The following is a 26,847-nucleotide window of genomic DNA, read 5'->3' as shown; positions in this document are numbered from 1 at the left end:
GAGTGAGAGGGAAGAAATTGAAGGGTTTGAGGAGAAGTTATGGAGGGAAGAGAAGGAGTGTTGGTAACCGTACCCAAAAGTGGATTTCCAAAACCATGCAACTGCATCACCTTTTGAAATGACATGAAAAGACCTGAACTCATAAAAGAAAATTTGATTTGATTTAAAATTAAAAACAGGAAATTAATTTTAAATTTTGAAAAACCAAAAAATCAAACTGAAAAATCTTTGGATCATAAACATTTAAAAAAAATTAAGGCACACAGCCCAACAAAAATATCAACCAAACAAAAATGTATCATTCATATTTGGGCCTTGAGGTGATGTGATTTTAGTGAAACACATAGGGCTACTCAGATCTGATTTGAGGTTGGTCCAGATCAATTATTCACTTGAAACAAGCCCAGAACACGCTAACTTGAGGGAAACATTCATCACCTGCCTAGAATTGTCTCATACCTGTTTACGAGACAAAAAGCTCCAGCAAATACATAAGCATTTTTCAAATAAAGGATCATAACTCAAAATTCCTAGACAAGTCCTAAGTATGCAGAATCTGTCCTCAGCTAATGATTTTGTGAAAATGTCTGCTAATTGCTCCTCAGATTTAACAAATTGGATACTAATATCCCCCTTTTGGACATGTTCTCTTATTAAGTGAAATTTCACTTCAATATGCTTAGTCCTAGAGTGCAAAACTGGATTTTTAGAAATATTGATGGCACTCATATTATCACACATCAAGGGAATATTTTTAGCATTTAATTTGTAATCAGTAAGCTGTGTTTTTAACCATAAAAGCTAAGAACAACAAGAAGAAGCAGCTATATACTCAGCCTCTGCAGTGGATAAGGCCACTGTTGGTTGCTTCTTACTTGACCAAACATTTAAGAACTTCCTAAGAAAACAACATAGGCCTGAAGCGCTCCTTCTATCAACTCTATCACCAACAAAATCTGCATCACAATAACCAACTACAGAAAAATCATCAATCTTAGGATACCAAAGACTAAGATTAGATGTGCCATGAACATATCTAATGATCCTTTTAACTGCTGAAAAATGTGACTCTTTAGGTTTGGATTGGAACCTTGAACACAATCCAACACTTTGCACAATGTCAAGTCTAGAGGATGTTAAGTACATAAGAGAACCAATCATTCCTCTATACCTAGTCTCATCTACATCTTTCTCAGTTTCTCCCTTATAATGTAGAATTAGGGTGCATGGGAGTTCCCATGGGTTTGGCATTTTTCATACCAAATTTCTTAACTAATTCCTTAGCATACTTCTCTTGATGAATGAAAATACCATTTTCAGTTTGTTTAATTTGTAGCCCAAGGAAAAAATTAAATTCTCCCATCATACTCATGTCAAATTCACTTGTCATGAGTTTTCCAAATTAAGAACAAATGGATTCATTTGCTGATCCAAAAATAATGTCATCAACATATATTTGGACTAGAATAAAAGAATCATTAGAATTCTTGATAAATAGAGTTGTGTCAGTGGTGCCTCTATGAAAACTATTTTTCAAAAGAAAAGAGCTAAGTCTCTCATACTAAGCTCTAGGAGCTTGTCTTAAACCATAAAGAGCTTTAGATAATTTGAAAACATGGTCAAAATGCTCTTTATTTTCAAAACCAGGAGGTTGCTCCACATACACTTCTCTATCTATCACTCCATTTAAAAATGCACATTTCACATCCATTTGATATAATTTAAAACCACAATATGCAGCATAAGCTAAGAGAAGTCTTATGCCTTCCATTTGGGCAACAGGGGCAAAGGATTCATCAAAGTCTATTCCTTCTTCTTGGTCATATCCTTGTGCCACTAGCCTTGCCTTGTTTCTTGCAATGCTACCATCTTCTCCCAACTTGTTCCGAAAAATTCACTTGGTGCCGGTCACTTTCTTTCTACTTGGCCTTGGAACCAAAGTCCATACTTGGTTCTTTTCAAACTCAAGAAGCTCATCCTCCATAGCTTTAACCCAAGAAGGATCACTGAGTGCTTCCTTGACGTTTTGAGGCTCAATTTGTGAAAGAAGAGAAATGTTTGATCCTTCATTTGCCTTTCTAGTGGAAGACCTTGTTTGCACTCCATGAGAGACGTCCCCAATGACAAATTTCTCAGGATAATTCTTCAAGAATCTCCATTCACGAGGTCTGGTGGACTTGGATGCAGATTGAGATACCAAGGGATTCTGGGTGCTGCTGGCTTCAGGATTTCCTTCAGATTCATGAGACAAAATGGAATTGTCTCTAGAATTTTCAACAGTTGCAGTTTCTGGTTCATTTTTACCAGAATGTCCTTTCTCTTGATTTTGCACAGTTTCAACTTCCTTTTGAGCTTGATTTCCTGCATCACAATCTTCCAAAATGCTTTGTACCAAGTTAGTATCACAGAATGTAACATGTATGGACTCCTCAATAATTCTAACATCTTGATGGTAAACTCTATATACTTTACTAGTTGTGGAATATCCTACAAGCAAACACTCATAAGCCTTTGGATCAAATTTTTCTAGATTTTTTTTGTTATTTAAAACAAAACATTTGTATCCAAAGATGTGTAAGTAGTCTAAGTTTGGTGGGTACCCTTTCCAAAGTTCATAAGGGGTTTTCTTCAAAAATTTCCTTATGATTGTTCTATTTAAAATGTGGCAAGCTGTGTTAACCGCTTCAGCCCAAATAAATTTTGGAACATTACTCTCACAAAGCATAGCTCTTGTCATCCCTTGTATGCTTCTATTTCTTCTTTCTACAACACCATTTTATTGTGGTGTTCTTGGACAAGAGAAGTTGTGAGATATTTCAAATTCCTCACAAAAAGATTCAAACAAATTATTTTCAAATTAAGTTCCATGATCACTTCTTAAAGAAGAGATTTTCAAATCCTTTTTATTTTGAATTTTCTTGCAAAAAGGTTCAAACACCAAAAAGGCTTCATTTTTGTGTGCAAGAAATAAAACCCAACCAAACCTAGTATAGTCATCCACAATCACTAAACCATAATGTTTACCACCTAGGCTTTGAGTTCTTGTTGGACCAAATAAATCAATGTGTAGCAACTCAAGTGGTCTTTTAGTAGAGATGTCTTCCTTTGGTTTAAAAGAACTTTTTGTTTGTTTTCCCATTTGGCAAGCATCACAAGTGATGTCTTTGTCAAACTTTATCAAGGGAAGACCTCTTACTAATTCTTTCTTTACAAGTTTGTTTATTTGAAACATACTTGCATGGCCCAATCTCTTGTGCCATAACCACTTTTCAGATTCTTTAGAGTGAAGACAAGCTACATTTTGATCCTTTAGTTCATCAAGAGTAAGTCCATACATATTATTGAAACGCTTGGCAACAAACATCACTTCATTTGTCTTTTCATTAACAACACATCATTCAAGCCTTTTGAAAATAACTAAATATCCTAAATTACACAGCTGACTTATACTCAAAAGATTGTGCTTTAAACCACATACCAAAAGTACATCATCAATGAAAGTAGATTGCTCATTACCTACTTTTTCAACAGCAATGATTTTACCTTTACCATCATCTCCAAAGGTCACAAAACCTCCATCATACTTATTTAGTTTGATGAAGTAGGTTGACCTTCCCGTCATGTGCCTTGAACATCTACTATCCATGTACCACATGTCCTTTTTGTTCTTGGATGCTAGGAAAATCTCATCAAGATTGTTGTTTCCAGCCATGAAGCAGTCTTTGTCATCTCCTTCAGATTCTTCTTCTTCATTTGAGTCATTCTCAAGATCCTCCCAAACTGCCATGAGTACTCTCTTCCTTTACTTCTTTCCTTTGTCATCCTTTTTGAGCTTTGGACAGTTTAGCTTGAAGTGTCCAGCCTCTTTGCAGTGATGGCACGTCACTTTGCTCAAGTCGATCTTGTGCTCCTTTGAACTTGAACCTTTGTATTTGTCCTTGTTCTTCATCATTCTTCTAAATCTCCTAGCAAAAAACAAAAGCTCGTCATCTGAAATACCATCACTAGACTCACTCTCTTTCGGTTCTATTTGTGACTTGAGGGCTATTCCCTTTTTCTTTGAGTCTGTGTTTGTGTGTGTGGCTTCATAGGCAAGGAGTTTTCCTCTCAGCTCACATAGGTTATGGGACTTATGTTGTTACTCTCGGTTAGGACAGTGGCAGTGTTTTCTCATTCTTTTGTGAGGCTTCTAAGGAGTTTTCTCACCAAGGTTTGTTCTGCATAGTTTGTACCCATAGCATCAAGGTTGTTGATTATGATTGAGAATCTCTCAAACGTTTCATCAATGCTTTCTCCATCCTTCATGCTAAACATCTCGTACTCTTTTCGAAGCATATCAATCTTTGTTTCTTTTACTTGTTTGGTGCCTTCGTGTGTAACCTGGAGTTTTTTCCAGATTTCTTTGGCTGTCTTGCATCTAGACACCTTCCGGTACTCTTCAAAGCTGATAGCACAGTGAAGAAGGTTGATTGCTTTAGCATTCAGCTCTATCTTCTTCTTGTCGTCCTCATTCCATTCAGCTTATTCTTTTGGAGTCACCACTCCATCAGCACTTATTTTTGTTGGGATCTTTGGACCGCTCATGACAATCTTCCATATGTTGTAGTCAATGGATTGAATGAAAATCCTTATCCTTTCTTTCCAGTAGGAGTAGTTCTTTCCGTTGAAGAAAGGTGGCCGGTTGTTTAACTGGCCTTCAGAGGGTGTAGGCAACTGTGGTTGTGCCCAAGTTGTTCGCCATTGGATCTTTACTCTAAGCGGTTAAGCTTGATTCTTGAGACCTTAGCTCTGATACCAATTGAAGGATGTGGTAGGCTTAGAGAAGGGGGGTTGAATCTATGCCTTCCCTTTTTGTTGTAGTTATTACCCTTTTAAACAAACTTTCAATTCAGGTTCTGTTTGAACTCAGCAGCGGAAATTTATGAGACAATTTATTTTTGTCTCAAGAATATCAGAAAACAGAACTCAGCAGAGAAGAGAAAAGCTAACACCAGCATGTATCCTGGTTCGGTTGCCTTGTGCTATGCAACCTACATCCAGTCTCTTCCACAACTATGGAAGAATTTTACTATAGTTAACAGTATTACATACACCAATTTCACAGGATTGATCCAATCCTTTCACACTCAAGTTCTAACCTAACTTGTCATTGGCTATGCTAATACTTAACTATTCACTCTTAGTGCTAACCCAACTAAGAAAGGGATACCAAACAGGTACAAGATACAAGACACTTAACCAACCTAAAGAAATCAGAAAATAACTCTAGGCTTTTCTCTCAAGTGTATCACTCAGCCTTTTTCCACTCATGGCTTTTACTTGAACTTTCTCACAATGCCTTTTCTCTCAAGAAATTACAGAAAGATAAACTTAGAAAAGTTCATTACAATCAGTAAAACATGAAGGAGATTAACTTCATCAGCAGCCTCTTTGCTATTTGCAAAACCAGATTCGCAAACCTCAGATGCAGTTCTTCAGTATTGGCCGAATGCTTCTTTGAAAGAAAGCATTATCCAAGTAGAGGATCTTCTTAACAAAACACTGTTCTCACTCTCTGGTTTTTTCTCCTTGCTTTCTGAATGAATCATCAAGCTTCTTTTATCTCCTTGCATGTTGCTGGGTTCCTCTTCCAAGGTCAACAGCTTGAGCTTTGAGCTTCACTAACCCACAGATTCACTTTTTCTCCTTAATCATCAGAGTAGAAACTCTCCTTCTGACTTCCTCATCTTGGCCGAAAGCCATAAAACAGCAACCATAGAAATCTTCCAATGGTCAACTTGATCTGAGCCCTTGAAAACTAACTTGGTCCCCAAGTCTTGTTTAAGACCGTAGATACACAGCAGAGAAGAACAGAAATCATCTTTCCATTCTATCCCATTTCAGATAGAGCAGAGTGTTGGGAAGAAGAGATGAAGATTTGATGCATGCAAGAGGAAATGGGTTACCTCTAACCTAAGCTTGATTTGGTTTGAACTGAGTGATTTGATCTCTGCCTTTCTAGCTTAATCTTTCTCTTTCTCTCTTCTTTGGTGAAAAGCTTATGGAAGAAGCTCTCTCTTTTTCTCTTTCTTACTTTTCTGAAGCTTGTGATTTGACATGGTCAGAGAGGAGAAAAACGTTGCTTGTGGTGTGAGATCAAGTTTGGAGGGAACTAAAATCAACTCGGGCTTGGATCAGTTTGTGATATGCTTGGCCCGTTATGATTTCTTTGGCTTCTTTCTTTACTTTTCCTTGGGCTCTCAATTTTTGCTTTCAGCCTACCACCTCTTGTTTTATTTTCCATTTTATTTGGGCTGCTCAACTTAATTAAGGCCTGCAACATAATAATAAATAATTAGCAACATATACTCATTAATTAATTAATCAACACTAATTATTTATTTTGCCAAAAATAATGTTTATAATCACTAATTAATTTAGTTAATTTCTTAACTCAACAATTTTTACACATATATAATAAATAAAAAAATAATTTAATAATAACCTTAAATTATTTTAAACATTAAAAATGAGCTTAATTCAAACCTCCCTTTCACTGGCTATGTAAATTTCTTCTTCAAAGTTCATTCATTAATTAGTAAGTACAACTTTAGCATAGAAGCATGTGCTCTTTTGCTTCCTGTTACAGTATAACTTGCAACTACTTCCAGCTTTTTAAGAGGGAACAATGATTTCAAGATTTTTATGAAGCATTTGAGATTTGACATAGAAACAGGACCAACGCTTAAAATTTTAAAACACCATTCTCTTTTCAAAATTGCTTCATTTTTCTTATTTTAGAAATCTAACTCAATGTTCAAATCGTATTAGAAAATTAGAGGGCCCAAATACGGTTGGACATTACAAGTGATCAAACTGGTCCAACACATTTTTTAACTTTTTTCCTTCTTTTAAGACAAATGGAAATAAAAAATACATGTCCAAAAAAAATAAGTCCCTTAAATGGATTGAGTGCGTCTGGTTGGATTATTCACAATATTTCTCAGATAAACTAAAGATGAATTCGTCGCGAATCACAATATTTTTTAAATAAACTAAAGAATAATCCGTCACGAATCTAAACTTTATTTAAGGGTTTTATGGCTGACTAATCAGATAGATTTTTCATTCTAAAGTCTAAACATAGGCTTGTGAGCTATTCCCATCATGCCCAACACATGAACAGTATAACTCAACTAATTATCTGTACTTGTTAGAATTTCTACTCAATTAGTTCAAGGTTTGTGCAATTGCTCCACATTTTATTCTTTTATTTTGTCATCACCATAAATGAGAAACACACAATGAGGATCATATTTATAGGAAATCCGAAATCCTTATTTCATTTCTTATCTTGCCAATTTAAAAGTTATTTTACTTTCCTTTCTTTAACTGTTCTTATTTAATTGATTAGACCACACCAACCTACTTGCAGAAATTGTGAGCTATTGCCTATTGATGCAAACCAGGAACAACCTTTTAGTGGCAGAAACCTTCTACTGTGGATCAAATAAAAGGACCAGAGAGATAATTTGTGATGAGTATCTGACATACTCTTTTGTCATTTAGATGCCAATTTGCATCATGCTCAAAGGGTCCTTCTATAATGGACCAAACATTCTGATATTTAGATAATTTTTTGGAAAATAATTTATGTCCAATTGAACTCGTGTGTACAGTACTGAAGATCTTCCAGATTATTTTGCTAAATGTCTATTTTTTATTTGGGAAAATAATATACCACAACATTAACCAAATATTATTTATACTTTTGCTTTTACAATTTCACATGAGATGAGTTTAAAGAGTTTAATTTTGATAGACTATGGTGTATATGGGCCGGGTGAAATCGGATACTCGATTTTAGACTCGATGAAACCTAAACATTTTCGGGTCACAATTATACCGGGTCCAACCGAGTGAAAACTGAACCTTTAAGACTTTAACAATAATTTATAAAGAAACTTATTTATAAAAAAATTTATTTATGATGTACTTATTTATAAAATAAAAACTTGTTACCGATAAATTGGTATCCATATTTAAACTTGAATTTGTCTATAAATTCTTTTTTTTATACTAAACGGGGCCTAAGGCCCCGTCTATAAATTCTAATTTGATGCTTCTTTGATTTATTTTCTAATTCAACAAGTGTGATTAAAAATAAAACAATAAACTTATAATTAAATAACATAATATTGAATTAATTTAAAATATATATACCTTTTTTAGTTTCTTTATGGTGCACATATACCTGGTGAAGTCGGATTCGTCTTGATCCAGACCTGCTCCTAAATAATGACCGGGTCTATTTTTAAAACTCGTACCAGCCCTAGACTTGACACCAAACTAGCCCTTTCGTGTCTGAGTAGGGCCAGGCCATGTACACTCCTATGATAGACTAATAGTAAAATTATTTTATATGCAATCAATATAAAAAAAAGTAGTTATTTTTATTGACGTAACATTATAACTTATATAATTAGATATATGTATAATATTATTTTATACAAATAGTATATTAAAGTTAAATTCAAGTTATATATATATGTCTAAATTTAACAGGTTACCCTTCTCCTTTCAAACTATTGTCTACAAGTAAATCTTCATGCATGATATGCTTTAAGCACAACATTATTATAAGAAAATAGTGTAAATTGCTTCATAACCAAACAAATAAAATGCATTAAAACAATCAAAAGAGAGAGAGGGAGAGAAGAAAAAAAAAAAAAGAAGAAGAAATAAAGAACACATGATGAAACTTTAGTTTCTTGGAAATTGCATTACACAAGTAGTCAAATATATTACTAGGCTTTTCTACTTGTGTAACACCAAATCTTGGAGCATACTATATAATATATTAATTAATTAATGACCACACAAATTGATGTCCCTCTTGGAAGGTCTGAAATTCAAAGCATTGAGGCTATATATGCAGCGATTGGATCTCTTAGCTTTGATTGAAATCTGATCAGAAGTGGTTCTGTAACCAGGAACATTGCATGAAGAGGTTGAGCTTCCAATCAAAGTTGCCTTGCAATTAGACACAAAAACTTCAGAGTCTTGTGCACATTTCACACCTTCAACTGAAGGGATTTCCAACCTATAAAGACCATACTTGTTTGTTGTTCTGTTTGCTGAGACTGAAACCTGTTCCTCTGTCTTTGATGACACTGCTTTGAACATGCAATCTATTTTCACCTCAGCACCTGCCATTCTCACTTTTATTCTTCTATTCACAGAATTAAAATATATAAAAAAGACAGCCCAATGCACAAACATCCTGCCTTAACGCAGGTTTAAAAAGGGGGCCGCACACAAAGGGTGTCGTATGCGCACCCTAACTTGATAATTACATCGATAGCTGTTTTCACTACTTGAACTCGTAACCTTGAGGTCACATAAAGACAATTCTCTTTGGAGAATTAAAAAATATGCATACACTAAAAGAAATATATATATAAAAAAAAGTGTCATATTCAATAATTACTAAATGATGATAATGGTAGTAATTTCAATCAAAGTTTAACCAGATAGTAGTTAATATCTATCTAACAAATACACTACTAGTACATTAACATTGTTATTGAAATCATAGTCACACACAAAGGTCACACTAAAATAACTAAATCTTTGCTCTAAGCTTTCCATTCTTTTAGTAAGTCAAAAAGAAAACTGGAAAAAAAGAATGCAAGTGAAAGGTTTTGGTTATACCTGACAAGAAGTAGCTGTGTCTGGAAAAGGTGTTGTTAGAACATATATCACAATAAACAAAACCCATAACACTGATTTGGGAGGTTAGTGACTTCACTGATGATCTTGATTTTCCTGGAAGCTTGGGCCTTGAAGGCTCAACTCCCAAGAACTGCGCAAACAAAGGTAGAAGAATAACCAAGAGTGTTATGGGATTCATGGCACCAAATTTTGGAGAAATTTGATTGACAATTTACAGAACCAGCACCAGCAGCTTATAACTTTGCTTTCAGAGAAAAAAGATAAATAATAAAAAATAAACTTAGCAGATTAGTAAGAACGAATGAAGATGAGAGGGGGCAGGTAGCTAAGGGTGTTAGTGGAGAACCAACATGAAGATGAAGCAAGAAAAGTTGTGAATAATTTTTATCTTTTTCAGAAGAAACAAAGACATGTGAATGTTATTTGGCATGATGTGGAGTTTATGAGTAGGAAAGAGAAAAGGGTAATTAGATTCTCTATTTCTGTTTGTGTTTTTGGGGTGAGATTGTATGTAGTAGCACCTTAAATAGAGAGATGCCAGATGAGTAAAAAACTCCCACAAGTTAGGCTCATAAAAAAGGTGGGCTGTGGAGTTAATGAAAACTGAAAAAGGGTTATGGATATCACATTTTTCTTCACTTATCTGTTTTGATGCAATAAATTTTTGGTGCAATAACGGTAAGCTTGAACCAACTTTTGTGCAGCTGAGGCTTTAGTTTAGCGGTAAATTTTAGTGTTTTTTTTTTTTTTTTAGTTCGCCTGATGTATAGGCAAACTGCATTACAGGTTATTCAGTTTGTTTAGGTATTAGGCGATCACTTCAATTTGCCTAAATATTAGACTAATTGTATCTTGCACACCATGTCACAAATTCCAATCATATATATATACAGCAGGTGTGAGTGAATTCATTCATACTACCGTCTAAAAATTCACTTTTTTATTTCTTTTACTTCTATCTTTTACTTTTTGTATTTGTAAAATGGCTCAAACATTAGTATTAACAATTTATTATGATGGAAAAATATTAATAGATCATAATGAATTTGTTATATTTAATTCTCCTCATCTTATATTTATTGACGTGCTCCCAAATATGAGATATTTGACAACGTTGAGTGATCTTATTCTGCATACTATTTATTAGCAATACAGAAAGCTGGTAAACAAATTTACTACAAATATCTAGTAGAAACAGATAATACTTTTATTATAAAAGGTATTATTTAAATAAATATCAATTAATTAATAATTTTTTTTTTTTGCTGTTTGATAATGTTATTTTTATTTGTTTGTCATAGGTATTGACTAGGTGATGATGATAACGTAAACTTAATCAGGGGCTGGAAAAATTATTTTTCCATAATCCATATTTTGGAATTGTTGTTTATCTAGTTAATCTGTGTGAGGGGAGTTCTTCAATTGATGACACCTAGTCAGGTGGGACCTTGAAAAAGAATATTATGGGATTAGACATTAATCTAAACATGCCACTCAGAATAGCAATGATGGGCCAAATCATGAAGATCGGAATATACAGTCAGAGGACATACGGCAAGCAGATGTTAAAAGCCATGAGGGTTCTACAATTATTGGAGATCTAATGATTGATTTATATCTAGTTAACCCTGTATCCGATAGTGAGGAGGTAGAAGCTGAACCAGTTAATATACTTGATGATGAAGAGGAGGAGGACGATGTTGAGATGAACTAATTCACAAACTCGCAACTCGTACTGACTTAGCTTGCTATTTTCCAATCAGATGATCATTTGTAGATCCTGCAAAATTAATAAATAATTATCTAATAAATTAACTATCATGCAGAGAAATTAGAAAATAAAATTTTATAGTTTAGAGGAGTAAAAATATTAAAAATATGAATTTTATCACTAATTTTAAAGATTTTGGCCCAAAATTAGACCAACAAACTGAATCGGGTGAACTGGGCCCAAGCCCACACACTTACCCATGTATATAAGCTTCATTCTATCGACCATAACTTTCAATTCGGAGTTTCGATTGACGAGCCGTTTGTGACCACATATTCGCTTTGGTGTCCTCTTTATTTCTATCCGAACAAAATGGTAAGAAACTTTGTAAATTATGCCCAGTTTCTTCTCCCTTTCTGAATTTGGATTTTAGTATGAATTTTGAGTAATTTTGATAATTTTGGTGGTTTAGATACATCTAACACTAGATAATTATTGGATTTTGCCCCAATCATCAATGAATAAGGTAAGAAAACTCTAAATCCTTGTGGTTTGTCCAATTTGGTGTGCCCTAGTACTAATTTGAGTAAATTGTATGAACTAGCTTGAGTTTATGTTGAATTGGAGTTGAAGTGACAAATTGGAGCTCTTGGGACAAATCTTTGATGGCAAGAATTATTGGGTGTGACTTGGTGTCTTAGAAGTTTGAATTGTGGCATTTTGAACTTAGGGAGAAATTGGCTAAGGTATGGTTTCGATTTTTCATAATTAAAATATAATGTAACGTGAAAACTTGGGCTAGATGACCTAGGATAGGTTGAATTGTGTATTTGGTGTTTGATATGTTAAGTTGATGTGTATGGTTGGCTTGATGGTTATTGGTGTGGGAGATGATGTTACTAGTGCAATAGTGATTTTTAGTATTAATAATGTATTTTGAGGATTATATGTAAGTTGTATTGAATGTGAATTATTGAATTAGAACTTGATGAAAATGGTGAATTAGAGTGTTATAAGATGAATGAGAAGGGTTGAGATATGATTGAACTTGGTTTATTGCAATTTTGGTAAGTTTTGAAAGGTTTCAGATTGGAATGTTTTGAAAGTTGAGGTTTGATAATATTTTAGGAAAACTTGTTTTTTGACCAACTTTGGTGGTCTATAAGTCGGCTTTCGGATCCTCAATTTTTGTCAAACTTATTTTAAATAAAAATTGGGTCCGTGAAATTTATTCCGTTCGAAGAACGAAGGAAAAATATTTTAAAACAAAAAAATTATGCGCGTCTAAAGTTAGGTGTGCAAAATAGGAAATTTTGGACTTAGCAGCTTTTTGCCTCTGCTGCTAAGCCCACGTACGCGGCAAGGTGGTGCGTACGCAGGATGAAAAATTTTTCCAAGGATGCGTACGCGGCCATATGTTTTCCGAAAATGTGAATTTTATGGTTTTAAACCATTTCTCTAACTTTTTAAACCTTTATAACTCTTGTTTAAAGCCTGGTAGGTGATTTTTGGGTAATGGAGTGTGAGTAGAACTGTTGAAGAAGATAACTTGTTGGTGAAGGAAGAGGTAAAGTGGATGATGATGATTAAGGAAGTGCTAAGATATTATATATGCTATGATTGATGGCTGAATACGTAATGTATGATGATTGGATGATTGAAATTTGATGGGCATATGGCTTATACACTTCAAAAATATCTGAGATATGGGTTTTCCTGGATAGATGCAGTGGCTTGCCACCACTTGCTCCAGGTTGAGACCCAATATTCTATTGACCCTGCGTCGTAAGGGTGGCCGGTCACTTATTCCTTTCCGAACGAGCTCTCCCCTATGGATATATATGTAATGAATGATTGTGAATGATTATGATTCTTTGAACTTGGAGTTTGACTCCATGGAATATTATATTATTGAGTTTGGAGTTTGACTCCATGGATATTACTTTGAGCTTGGGGATACACGCATGCAGGGATTGTCCACGGTTAGATACCAGAACATATCAAGTTGGCTTTATAACCGACAGATGAGACTCATCAGCCATAGGACAGGCATACATCGTATGCATTTATGCATTTGTTTGGCGTGTTTCGCTTTGGAATGCCTAAGTGCTTATATATATGCCTACCAGCTACTTGTTTTACTTGTTGTATCTGTTTTCTATGTGTGAATTTCTTTTATGCATTATTTGTGATTGTAACTGAGAAATTCCTCGGGAGAAAGGAGTTAATGCCGAGGGTGGTTCTACCGGTGATTGGGAGGTTCGGATGAGTCAGAAAGGAGAGTGTTAGATTAGAAGGAAAATCCTTAGCTATTCGCCTAAATTTCTGGTTTAGTTTGTGTTTTATAAGTTTGAATAAAATATCGGAAGTTCTAAGATCACCTCTGGCTTTCCCGGAATCTTATGTGTTAGTTATGTGGGCACCGTTACCATACTGAGAACCCTCGGTTCTCATTCCATACGTATTTGTTATTTTTCAAATGCAGGACATGACGCGCCTCACTGAACCTGCTAGGTTTGCTTTCTTCGAAGCAAAGACTTGTATTTTGGACCTTTTATATTATGTACTTAGCTATATATGTACCTTCTTCGATTTTGTATAAAAACATGTTTTGTCCCTCTTAGAGGATGACTTTGGAGAACTAGGATTTGTTCTTTTGCATATGGTTGGGTTTTATATATATTTATATGCATATCTATACTCTAGCTGGCCTTTGCTTCACAGGTCGAGTCTGGAGCTCGCTATTTGTATCTTTGGCACTCTATATCATATGTATCCTATGATTCCTTACGCAATTATCTGTTTCTTTTATGCTTAACGCTTTTCGAGTGTGACGTTTTGTCTGGTCTTGATTTTTGCTTAACGTTTTTCTTTAAGGCTCCTAGATATATTATCTTTGTTATATTTATACGTATATATTTTATTTTTATAGGTCGTAGCGTCTTACTACCTTTAATTTACGACCTAGGCATAAAGCTCAGCGTGGTAAAGTGTTACATCATCCGACTCACTTTATCATATTGAATCTGGATGCAATGGACCAGGATTGGTCTTTTGGTCAGGGAGGTCCAGATGATGATTGACAAACCCCAATTTAACGGTTTATCTTGTATTGAATTTAGGGGATTTTATCACCTTTTACCCACATTTATTCAATGAAATAGCATGGTTTTGTATATTCTCCTTTAATTGTGCTTAAGAGTGAAAACATGCTTTTTAGGTCTTAAAATAGCTAACTTTAATTCTCCTTAATTCCATTAGATGCCTTGATATGTTTGCTAAGTGATTTCAGATTTAGAAGGCAAAGATTGGATCAAGGGAATGAAGAAAGAAGCATGAAAAGTTGGAGAACTCATGAAGAAATGAAAGAACCGGAAAGCTGTCAAGGCGACCTCTTCGCACTTAAACGACCATAACTTGAGCTACAAAGATCCAAATGATGTGGTTCTAGTTGGGTTAGAAAGCTAACATCCGGGGCTTCGCAACGATATAAGATTTTCCCTAGTTGCACCGAAGATAAGGATGCGTACGCGCACTATACGCGTACGCGTCGTTGTGCCACCTAGTTCACTTAATGCAATCCGTGGGCCAGCGATTTTAGAAGCCTTGTGGGCCCAATCCAACTCATTTCTGATGCTATTTAAGCCAAGGATTGAAGGGGGAATGAACATACTTTAGGGACTTTTAACCATTAGTTTAGTTTATTAGTTATTGTTAGTTTCTAGAGAGAGAAGCTCTCACTTCTCTCTAGGATTAGGATTAGGATTAGTTCTTAGATCTAGGTTTTAATCCTTGCTTTCTTCTACTTCTACCTTTCAATTCTTTGTTGTTACATTCATCTTTTTCTACTCTTTTGTTGTAATTTCCTTTATGTTGTTCTTATATTTTGTTGTAGATCTAGTATTGTTCCTTCTACATTCTTCCAATTCAATAAGAGGTAATTCATACTAAATGTGTCTTCTTTGCTTTTCTATTGTTGATCTCTTGTTTTTGTAGTTAGATCTCTCTTTAATTCTTGCAATTTATGTTGTTTACTTTTATTGCACTCTATGTGTTTGTTAAAATGTCTCTTTTAGTTTTAGTGTAGATTTTGTTCCTTTTGGCCTAGGTAGAGTCATTAGTGACACTTGAGTTATCTAATTCCTTTATTGATTGATAATTGGAGAGATTGCTAATTGGCTTGGAGTGCACTAAAGCTAGTCTTTCCTTGGGAGTTGGCTAGAACTTGTGGCTCAAGTCAATTCATCCACTTGACTTTCCTTTATCTAGTAAGGGTTAACTAAGTGGTAGCAATGAACAATTCTCATCACAATTGAGAAGGATAACTAGGATAGGACTTCTAATTTTCATACCTTGCCAAGAGCCTTTTATAGTTATTAGTTTGCTTTCATTGCCATTTACTTTCATGCTTCTTATCCAAAACCCCAAAACACATTTCTAACCAATAACAAGACACTTTATTGTAATTCCTAGGGAGAACGACCCGAGGTTTGAATACTTCGGTTTATAAATTTTAGGGGTTTGTACTAGTGGCAAACAACTTTTTGTATGAAAGGATTATTGTTGGTTTAGAGACTATACTTCGACGAGATTATATTTGAGAAATTCTAAACCGTCAAAAAATCCAATCATCAAAATGGCGCCGTTGCCGGGGAATTGCAATGGTGTTGTGTTATTGGTTATTGTATATATGTGAATATTGTGAATATGTTTGCTTTTTGCCTCTTTGTTAGCTTTTAGTTTGTTCTCTTTATTTGTTCCTATTTTTTGTTTTTTGCCCTCTCTTGCTATCATGAATTCTTACCTTGGCTTTGAGTTTGGTTATCAACATGTTGTAGAAAATGAGGACTATAATGAAGAGATGTATCAAGGATGGGATAACCAAAGGTGGGAGGAGCCATATGCATATGATCAATTTTCATGGCAACAACCTCCACCAATGCACTATGAAGAAGAGCCATTCTATGATGCATATCAATCCAATGGCTATGGTCAATCACCTTGTGACTTTCAAGAACCACCACCATATGCCTATGAACCATATCCTCAACATAACTCTCAACCATACTCACAAGCCCCTTCTTACCAACCACCTTCATATGACCCTAACTCATATCCATCCTACCAACAACCATATGAGCCATATGAACCACACATAGAGCCACCACCATTCCACCATCAATGTTTTCAAGAGCCACCCCCTCCATATTATTACCAAGATGAACCACCTCCAATATACGAAAATTTTCAACCACAAGATGAATACTACTTTCCACCGCAACCTCCCATGGAAGAATACTCATATCCATTGATCCAAGAGCCACATGATCCTAATCATATTATCCAAGAGGAACAAGAGTCAAGGGATCATCTCAAGGAAGCATTGGATCAATTTCAAGCAACCATGGAGTGTGTTGTGCAACAAGTGGAAAGAATGAAAAACATTGAACCACCACAACTCTACCAAGAAGAACCACCTTCCTACTATGAACCCTTCCCCCAAAATGATGAATCCTTCCAACCACCCCAATCTCTAATGGATGAAACCCTTGGTGTTCTTGTTCAAGGGCAAGAAGAGATGAAAAGGGATGTGCAAAATTTCATGGCCGCCTTGGATGCGGTAACAAATCAATTAGCCTCCCAATGCTTGAACACTCAAGAAACTCTCATGGCTACATGTGGAGAATCAAATAGAGAACATAGAATGAAGGAGAGATTGGAAACTCCGGTGGGAAATGAGGGAAGTTGCTTTGTATTGGAACAATTGGAGGAAGCTTTAATTGTTGAAAACAAGGAAGAAGTGGTAGAAGACTTAGGAGATGCGGAGCCTCCATGGGAACATAGAGTTGAAGAAAACCCCTCCAAGATGATTGAAATTGATGCTTGGAAGGAAAGTGCACACCTTCCAAGGCATATTCCATATGAAGACTTGGATGGGATAGAGCAAGGATTGAGTTCCCTTGGTGATGAAGATCAAGCATCAAGTCTTAGTGGTGAAGAATCCTTTGAGCATGAACAACCTTCTCCGGTTGGATTTGAAAGCGTTAAGGGGGTAAATTTTTCTCACCCTCCCTATTATGATTTGAGTAAAGGAAAAGGTTTAGATAAAATTGTTAAACAAAGGATTGAGATTAAGAGATCTTGTGAAGAGGTGGAAGTCCCTAGAAATAGAAGAACGAGGGTTGGCTATGCTTTGTCAAGATCTTTGGAAGCATCTTTGCCTAGGTTGCCATCTACACCTTCATTTGAGTGGGTGAAATTCATTTCTATTAGCTTTATTATCCCACTTGAATACGGTTTGCTTGAAACGGATGGCCAACTTAGGGAAGTTTGTGGGATGAAGCGTAAGCGGAAAAGGTTTTGTGGTGGGCGTTGCAAATCAAGGCTCATTATGGTTGATGCATCAAACATGAGATATAAAGGATGGAGTAGTGCTCAAATAGATGGGTCTAGAAGGATTGTTGGGCACTTCATAGAGAATTCACCTTACTCACCACCCGGTTGGACTAATAATGATGATCAACCTCAAGACGGGTGTAAAAACAAAGTGTGGGACCCCAGATCACAAGAAGAGGATCAACTTTGGGAGCCCCAAGCTTGTGAAGAACTCCATCAACACTTGGCTCAATCCATGAGAAATCTTGGGGCACAATGGAGAACCAAGCATTGGTGGGAGTTCCAAGATGAATACAAGCACAAGCCACCTTGATAAGAAGCTCCCCATAAGTCCAACTTAAGGACAATAAATAAAAGTGCTAGGTGGGAGACACCCCACCATGGTAAACTCTTTCCATACTCTTTTAGTTTGTTAATAAGTGAATTGAGTTGCCATTATAGGTAGATTCTCATTTTCATTTTTATCTTTTGTAAATATTGGTAGAATTAGTTTAATTTCTTATTTTTATTGTTTTATCAAGTTTAGTTAGTAGTATAGTATGTTGAATAAGGTTCTAGGGCGTTTTGGTAGCTGTTTGGAGGATTGAAAGGCTTGGATTGGTGTAAGAACTTAGAAAAATATTTTTTGAAAAACAGAACACCATCCACGCGTGCGCGCACCTAACGCGTACGTGCACCTGAGCATTTTTTCTACCACCCACGCGGATACGCACTGTACGCGTACGCGTGAATGCAAAAAAATTCGACTCCAGCCAAAAACCCGAGAGTTAGGCCTGCACTGTGCGAACATTGGGCCTAAGGCATAAGTCTATGCACGCGTGCGCGCACTTGGCACGTACGCGCACATGATCTTAAATTGGCAATGCACGCGGACGCACACTGTGCGCGCGCGCGTCGATTGCACGATCCACACTCCTGGTACTTTTACCCGAGAGTTGTGCCAGACTTGGGCCGACATTATGCCTCCGGCCTAACTCGATGCACGCGTGCGCGCACCTGGCGCGTACGCGTCCTTCAATCAATATGCACATTGACGCGTAAGCACGCATGACGCGCACACGTCGGTAAAAAAAAAGTTTTTTTTTCTCATCTTCCATTTTCTTTTGTTCATTGCATTTGCATACTTTTACTCTTTCCATTTTCATTTTGTTTCTACAGCATGTTTTCAGTTTTTTTTTTCTAAGTGTCATTTCAATAATGGTGTTGGATTCTTATACTCAATTATTGAGACTCTCTTGCTTTATCTTGGTGCTTTGTGACCTGTTTAACATTAATTGAAATGTTTGTTCCACACACAAGGTAGTGCTTTAGTCCTTCCTTCCTAACTCATTATCCTTTGTTTTTGTGCTTCATCATCATTGAGTTAGGTTGGGACCAAATGCCCTCATGCTTATCACTAATCTTGTTTGTGTCAATTCTTATTTGCTCTTGATGCTCAATATGTTTTTCATGCTTTAACTTTACTCTTGCATCAAGTGTTAGTTAATATGCCATTAGCTTATATTGTTTTCTCACTTACATGCGTAGCTAACATGTAGTGAGAACCTTACTCTTATTTGGCATTAGCCCTCGCCTATATTCTATTTGCTTTGATATCCTTGTTATAGGCTTAACTTTCTTTCTTTTTCTTTCCTTTTAGGTTGGCCACCAATACGGAGGAGAAAGGAAAAGCTTTTAAATGGGGGCAACAAACAAGTCATCCGCACAACCTTTTGAAGGAGCTCATCAACTATAGCAACCCATCCACCTTGCTCTTCTTTGCATGCACCGAGGACGGTGCAATCTTCAAGTGTGGGGAGGTCGTTCGACCGATCTCCATGGGTAACAATTTCCTTTTCAACACCAATTTTTATTTTCTTTGTTAGATTTGCTATTGCATTGCATGATAGGCTGCATGTTAGTTAGAATTTGTACATATTTTTACCACTTCTTTTTGTTAGGACTACTCGGTTAGGGTGATAATTTCTTTTCCAAGAAACCGTTTTAGGGCACCCTACCAATTTGAAAAAATATACTTTGTTGAAGTTGCTTGAAAGAATGTATTTTGGAACATGGTTTTTGAGCTAAGAACACAAGCTTGTGAGATTTGAGCCTAATGATGTGGTTACATCTTATAACCACTTATTTTTCCTTCTTGTGTGCATTATTCTCTTTCTATGATTGTAATCTTTGATTTGTTTGAATCTATATGTCCATTATTTTGTGTATTCATGCATTTATATGATTGAGGCCATCATTTCATTAGCTCACTTACCCAAATGGCCTTACCTTTTATCTTCCTTTGTTAGCCAAATTTGAGCCTACGATTAACCCACTTTGTTCTTAATTTAGCACATTACAAGCCTTAAAGCGAAAAAAAAATAATAAAAGTCCTTATTTGGATCTTTGATTGGCTTAGGCTAGTGAGTGTGAGTGTCATCCAAGTGTGGGAAAACTTTGGGACATTGGTTGGGATAAAAGGGTGTTTGTGTTTTGTATTTTTATATTGGGGAATTGGTACATACTCATGTATTGATTAAATGTATAGACCTTATGCATTGATGTTCTTGTGTATAGTTTGAAAGAAAAAGAAATAAAAGTGAAAAAGAAAAAAAGAAAAGAAAAGAAAAAATGTATATAGAAAAAGAAAGAAAAAAAAGAAGAGCAATAAAGGGGACAAAATGCCCCAAAGTGAAGCTCAATAAGAATCAATGCATAAGTGTTGTGAAATGAAAAGAAAATGCATGAGTATGTGAAAAAGTGAGAAATGGGTAGTTAGATTAGTACTTAATTGCATAGGTCATTATATAGGTTAGGTGGAAAAGTTTCAGTTAATCAAAGATTCAAATCCTAAGTCCACTAGCCAAATATGACCCTACCTTAACCCTAGCCCCATTACAACCTAAGGAAAAGACCTCATGATAATTGTATGCGTGCATTGAATAATTGTTGATTGTTAGATGAAAAACAAATCTTGGGAAGCATGATTAGGGGAGAATTGAGTGAATCAACCCCAAACACCGAGTGACTAGAGTGCAAACACTTCCGGTGAGGGTTCGATGCTCAATTTCTTGATTCCCGGCTTTCACGAGCGTTCTTCTTGCAAGTCTATTTGAACTTCAATTTTTATATTTGAATTGGTAGGATTCATGAATCGTTATATGATCTTGACCCTACTTGTGCATGTATGACTTGGAGGATTGATTTATTTTTAACCAAGAAGGTACAACCATTTTGCATCTAGTTGCATTCATGTAGATAGGATGCATATATAGGTTACATTAAATAAATGTTGATGCCCTTTGCTTTCTCTTGGCTTAAGCATGAGGACATGCTTGGTTTAAGTGTGGGGAGGTTGACAAACCCCAATTTGACGGTTTATCTTGTATTGAATTTAGGGGATTTTATCACCTTTTACCCACATTTATTCAATGAAATAGCATGGTTTTGTATATTCTCCTTTAATTGTGCTTAAGAGTGAAAACATGCTTTTTAGGTCTTAAAATAGCTAACTTTAATTCTCCTTGATTCCATTAGATGCCTTGATATGTTTGCTAAGTGATTTCAGATTTAGAAGGCAAAGATTGGATCAAGGGAATGAAGAAAGAAGCATGAAAAGTTGGAGAACTCATGAAGAAATGAAAGAACCGGAAAGCTGTCAAGCCGACCTCTTCGCACTTAAACGACCATAACTTGAGCTACAGAGATCCAAATGATGCGGTTCCAGTTGGGTTAGAAAGCTAACATCCGGGGCTTCGCAACGATATAAGGTTTTCCCTAGTTGCACCGAAGATAGGGACGCGTACGCGCACTATACGCGTATGCATCGTTGTGCCACCTAGTTCAAATGCAATCCGTGGGCCAGCGATTTTAGAAGTCTTGTAGGTCTAATCCAACTCATTTCTGATGCTATTTAAACCAAGGATTGAAGGGGGAATGAACATACTTTAGGGACTTTTAACCATTAGTTTAGTTTATTAGTTAGAGTTAGTTTCTAGAGAGAGAAGCTCTCACTTCTCTCTAGGATTAGGATTAGGATTAGTTCTTAGATCTAGGTTTTAATCCTTGCTTTCTTCTACTTCTACCTTTCAATTCTTTGTTGTTACATTCATCTTCTTCTACTCTTTTGTTGTAATTTCCTTTATGTTGTTCTTATATTTTGTTGTAGATCTAGTATTGTTCCTTCTACATTCTTCCAATTCAATAAGAGGTAATTCATACTAAATGTGCCTTCTTTGCTTTTATATTGTTGATCTCTTGTTTTTGTAGTTAGATCTCTCTTTAATTCTTGCAATTTATGTTGTTTACTTTTATTGCACTCTATGTGTTTGTTAAAATGTTTCTTTTAGTTTTAGTGTAGATTTTGTTCCTCTTGGCCTAGGTAGAGTCATTAGTTACACTTGAGTTATCTAATTCTTTTATTGATTGATAATTGGAGAGATTGCTAATTGGCTTGGAGTGCACTAAAGCTAGTCTTTCCTTGGGAGTTGGCTAGAACTTGTGGCTCAAGTCAATTCATCCACTTGACTTTCCTTTATCTAGTAAGGGTTAACTAAGTGGTAGCAATGAACAATTCTCATCATAATTGAGAAGGATAACTAGGATAGGACTTCTAATTTTCATACCTTGCCAAGAGCCTTTTATAGTTATTAGTTTGCTTTCATTGCCATTTACTTTCATGCTTCTTATCCAAAACCCCAAAACACATTTCTAACCAATAACAAGACACTTTATTGTAATTCCTAGGGAGAACGACCCGAGGTTTGAATACTTCGGTTTATAAATTTTAGGGGTTTGTACTAGTGACAAACAACTTTTTGTATGAAAGGATTATTGTTGGTTTAGAGACTATACTTCGACGAGATTATATTTGAGAAATTCTAAACCGTCAAAAAATCCAATCATCAATGATCCGATCAATGAGTTATAGTTGTGCAACAATTTGAGAATAATGAAGAAGTTCTTATGGCAATAAAGACGTATATCGTCAGGAGAGCCGTAGGGTATAAGATATTAAAGAATGACCATTTGAAGTATTTAGTTCAGTGCACTCAGTTTGGAGCAGGTTGTCAATGAAGCATACGTGTTTCACATCCCAAAGGCTGGAAAAATAGGAGCTGAAGAGATATTATGGTCCTCATTCTTGTTTGCCAACATCGGCGGGGCAAGATCGTAGAAGGTTTGACTCGAAAGTAATAGCTCAAGTGATCTTCACAATGGTAGGTGAAATCCGATCCGACCATTAGCATAAGGGTTTTTCAAGGATCTGTTGAGATCCCCTTTGGCTACAAAGCATCCTATAGAAAGGTTTGGCTTGTAAAGCAGAGGGTGATCATTTCAATATACAGAGATTGGCCGGAATCATAGAATGAGCTTCTTAGATGGCATTTGCAATGCAAGTGTACTTACCAGGTGTGTGTTATTATGTTGTCTTTAGTTTTAATCACAAAGTTCATTTAAATCATGTTTTGCTATTCAATCTCAAAGAAACCATCCATTCTAGGTGTTATATCAAAAATACCTTTGACAGGTCAGTATTCGACAAGTTTAGACTTCGATCAACTTCCAAATACAGATTGGAATCACTTTGAAAACGGTTACATATTTAGAGTTCTAAGTGCAGATTATAACCAACTTTAAAAACGGTTACGCAGTTACATACTCTCTCATAATGGAATTACAACTGTCCAAGTGTGTGGAACAAATCTTCTACCAGCAGTTTTTGAAAGTTATTAGATATAATTGTAATTTTTAATTATTAAAATTCTCTATAAATAGGAGTTTTATGATTAGAATAAAAGGTTGGAATTATTCTTCAAAAAACACTCACAGACATTCATATCTCTAGCGACTTTCTAAGTCTATTATGAGTTCTTTTTCTGTAGTACAGGTTCTTTCCACATCTTTTATACTTTCTTCTTTACAATTTTTGTAATTTTTATTTATGTAATTTATTCTTCCAACAAGTTCAAGTTTAGTCATTTTATATTCAAAGTTTGTTTTTATTGTCTTTTATTTTAATTTGCAACAAACTTTATGTTTTAATCAAGTTTATTTACTTTTGAAGTATTTCAATTTGCAAGTCAATTTTATTTTGATTTTATTTAAAAAAAATATAAAAAAATATTTGCTTTTTGATCCTGACAAAAAATAAAAGACTTTGATACATGGTAAAACTGATATCTACAAAAGAGAAGTAGATTTTGTTCCCAATTATTAGATATCGAACCAACCTAAATTTTTCTTACAGCAAATAAATTTAAATTTGCAAAAAAATTGCATAAGAAATTAGCACATTTGATGGGACAGTTTTTTGTTGATTGTGTCAAAATTATTTGTCTTTATAGTGTCATGCATAATATTTTTTATCATTATTGCATGTTGTTGCGCAATGATATAATTATTAACATGGTTAAAGAAGTTCCTAGTGATAACATAGAGTCGATTAGTAGGAAAAATTATGTGCCTCCAAGTCAATTTGGAGATGCCCCAGTTGCAATAAATAACCAACCATCATTCTTTTTCTTGACATGAGTCGGAATTATCAAGGTGGTTCGACATCAAATAGTATAAGATCGATGATTTCCTTTCGACAACACAGATGAAAGCAATTATAATTTGGTAAATTTGCTAACACAACAAATGCCTACCATCTTAAATTCTGTTATGGTAGTGACGAGGTTATTCCTCACATTGTTCAACGGGTCAAAATACTGATGAGAAAGATGTCCTCAATCGAGTAGGGATAAATGTAGGCTTTTGGTGCACGAAATTGTGATCATCAATGGCGCCATCAACATGGTACGCTCAATTGCAATATCAACTATTTATCACAACTTCGCACAACTAACCAGCAAGTGCACTGGGTCGTCCAAGTAATAAACCTTACGCGAGTAAGGGTCGATCCCACGGAGATTGTTGGTATGAAGCAAGCTATGGTCATCTTGTAAATCTCAGTCAGGCAGATTCAAATGGGTATGGGTGATATATGAATAAAGCATAAAACAAGGATAGAAATACTTATGTAATTCATTGGTGAGAATTTCAGATAAGCGAATGGAGATGCTTTGTCCCTTCCGTCTCTCTGCTTTCCTACTGTCTTCATCCAATCCTTCTTACTCCTTTTCATGGCAAGCTGTATGTTGGGCATCACCGTTGTCAGTGGCTACAATCCCGTTCTCTCAGTGAAAATGTTCAACGCACCCTGTCACGGCACGACTAATCATCTGTCGGTTCTCAATCAGGTTGGAATAGAATCCATTGATTCTTTTGCGTCTGTCACTAACGCCCAGCCTTCAGGAGTTTGAAGCTCGTCATAGTCATTCAATCATTGAATCCTACTCAGAATACCACAGACAAGGTTTAGACCTTCCGGATTCTCCTGAATGCCGCCATCAATTCTAGCTTATACCACGAAGATCCCGATTAAAGAATCCAAGAGATAAACATTCAAGCCTTGTTTGCTTGTAGAACGGGAGTGGTTGTCAGGCACGCGTTCATAAGTGAGAATGATGATGAGCGTCACATAATCATCACATTCATCATGTTCTTGGGTACGAATGAATATCTTAGAATAAGAACAAGCTGAATTGAATAGAAGAACAATAGTAATTGCATTAATACTCGAGGTACAGCAGAGCTCCACACCTTAATCTATGGTGTGTAGAAACTCCACCGTTGAAAATACATAAGAACAAGGTTCAGGCATGGCCGTGAGGCCAGCCCCATGATCTAAGATAGCATAAGACTACTCAAAGATAGCTACCCCGATGAGAATACAATAGTAAAAGGTCCTATATGTAGAGAACCAGTAGCCTAGGGTTTACAGAGATGAGTAAATGACAAAAAATCTACTTCCGGGCCCACTTGGTGTGTGCTTAGACTGAGCATTGAAGCTTTCATGTGTAGAGACTTTTCTTGGAGTTAAACGCCAGCTTTTGTGCCAGTTTGGGCGTTTAACTCCCATTCTTGTGCCAGTTTCGGCGTTTAACGCCGGACATTCTTGAGCTGATTTGGAACACCGGTTTGGGCCATCAAATCTCGGGCAAAGTATGAATTATTATACATTACTGGAAAGCCCAGGATGTCTACTTTCCAATGCCGCTGAGAGCGCGCCAATTGGGCTTCTGTAGCTCCAGAAAATCTACTTCGAGTGCAGGGAGGTCAGAATCCAACAACATCTGCAGTCCTTTTCAGTCTCTGAATCAGATTTTTGCTCAGGTCCCTCAATTTCAGCCAGAAAATACCTGAAATCACAGAAAAACACACAAACTCATAGTAAAGTCCAGAAAAGTGAATTTTAACTAAAAACTAATAAAAATATAATAAAAACTAACTAAAACATACTAAAAACAATGCCAAAAAGCGTATAAATTATCCGCTCATCAGAACACCAAACTTAAATTGTTGCTTGTCCCCAAGCAACTGAAAACCAAATAAGATAAAAAGAAGAGAATATGCAATGAATTCCAAAAACATCTATGAAGATCAGTATTAATTAGATGAGCGGGGCTTTTAGCTTTTTGCCTCTGAATAGTTTTGGCATCTCACTCTATTCTTTGAAATTCAGAATGATTGGCTTCTATAGGAACTTAGAATCCAGATAGTGTTATTGATTCTTCTAGTTAAGTATAATGATTCTTGAACACAGCTACTTTATGAGTCTTGGCCGTGGCCCAAAGTACTATGTCTTCCAGTATTACCACTGGATACATACATGCCACAGACACATAATTGGGTGAACCTTTTCAGATTGTGACTCAGCTTTGCTAGAGTCCCCAATTAGAGGTGTCCAAGGTTCTTAAGCACACTCTTTTTGCCTTGGATCAAAACTTTATTTTTTTTTCTTTTTCTTTTTCTTTTTCCCTTTTTTTCGTCTTTTTTTTCGTTTTTCTCCTTTTTTTTTGAATATTCACTGCTTTTTCTTGCTTCAAGAATCATTTTTATGATTTTTCAGATCCTCAGTAACATGTCTCCTTTTTCATCATTCTTTCAAGAGCCAACATTCATGAACCACAAATTTAAAAGACATATGCACTGTTCAAGCA

General features: G+C 35.8%; 1 protein-coding gene across 1 annotated transcript; it reads right to left on the bottom strand.

The window, feature by feature from the left end:
- Window positions 1-8,647: 8,647 nt before the first annotated feature.
- LOC130936206 (uncharacterized) lies at window positions 8,648-10,191 on the bottom strand. Its single transcript, XM_057866242.1, has 2 exons — window positions 9,694-10,191; window positions 8,648-9,188 (listed from the first exon to the last, which is right to left on the bottom strand). Exons 1-2 carry the CDS (start codon window positions 9,890-9,892, stop codon window positions 8,848-8,850), a joined length of 540 nt encoding a protein of 179 aa, XP_057722225.1. The 5' UTR covers window positions 9,893-10,191; the 3' UTR covers window positions 8,648-8,847.
- Between the last annotated feature and the right edge of the window lie 16,656 nt (window positions 10,192-26,847).

Source organism: Arachis stenosperma, chromosome 6, assembly GCF_014773155.1.
Source record: "Arachis stenosperma cultivar V10309 chromosome 6, arast.V10309.gnm1.PFL2, whole genome shotgun sequence".
NCBI classification, from domain to species: Eukaryota; Viridiplantae; Streptophyta; class Magnoliopsida; order Fabales; family Fabaceae; genus Arachis; species Arachis stenosperma.
The sequence above is the reverse complement of the archived record's forward strand: the minus strand, read 5'-3'. Positions and strand labels throughout refer to the sequence as shown.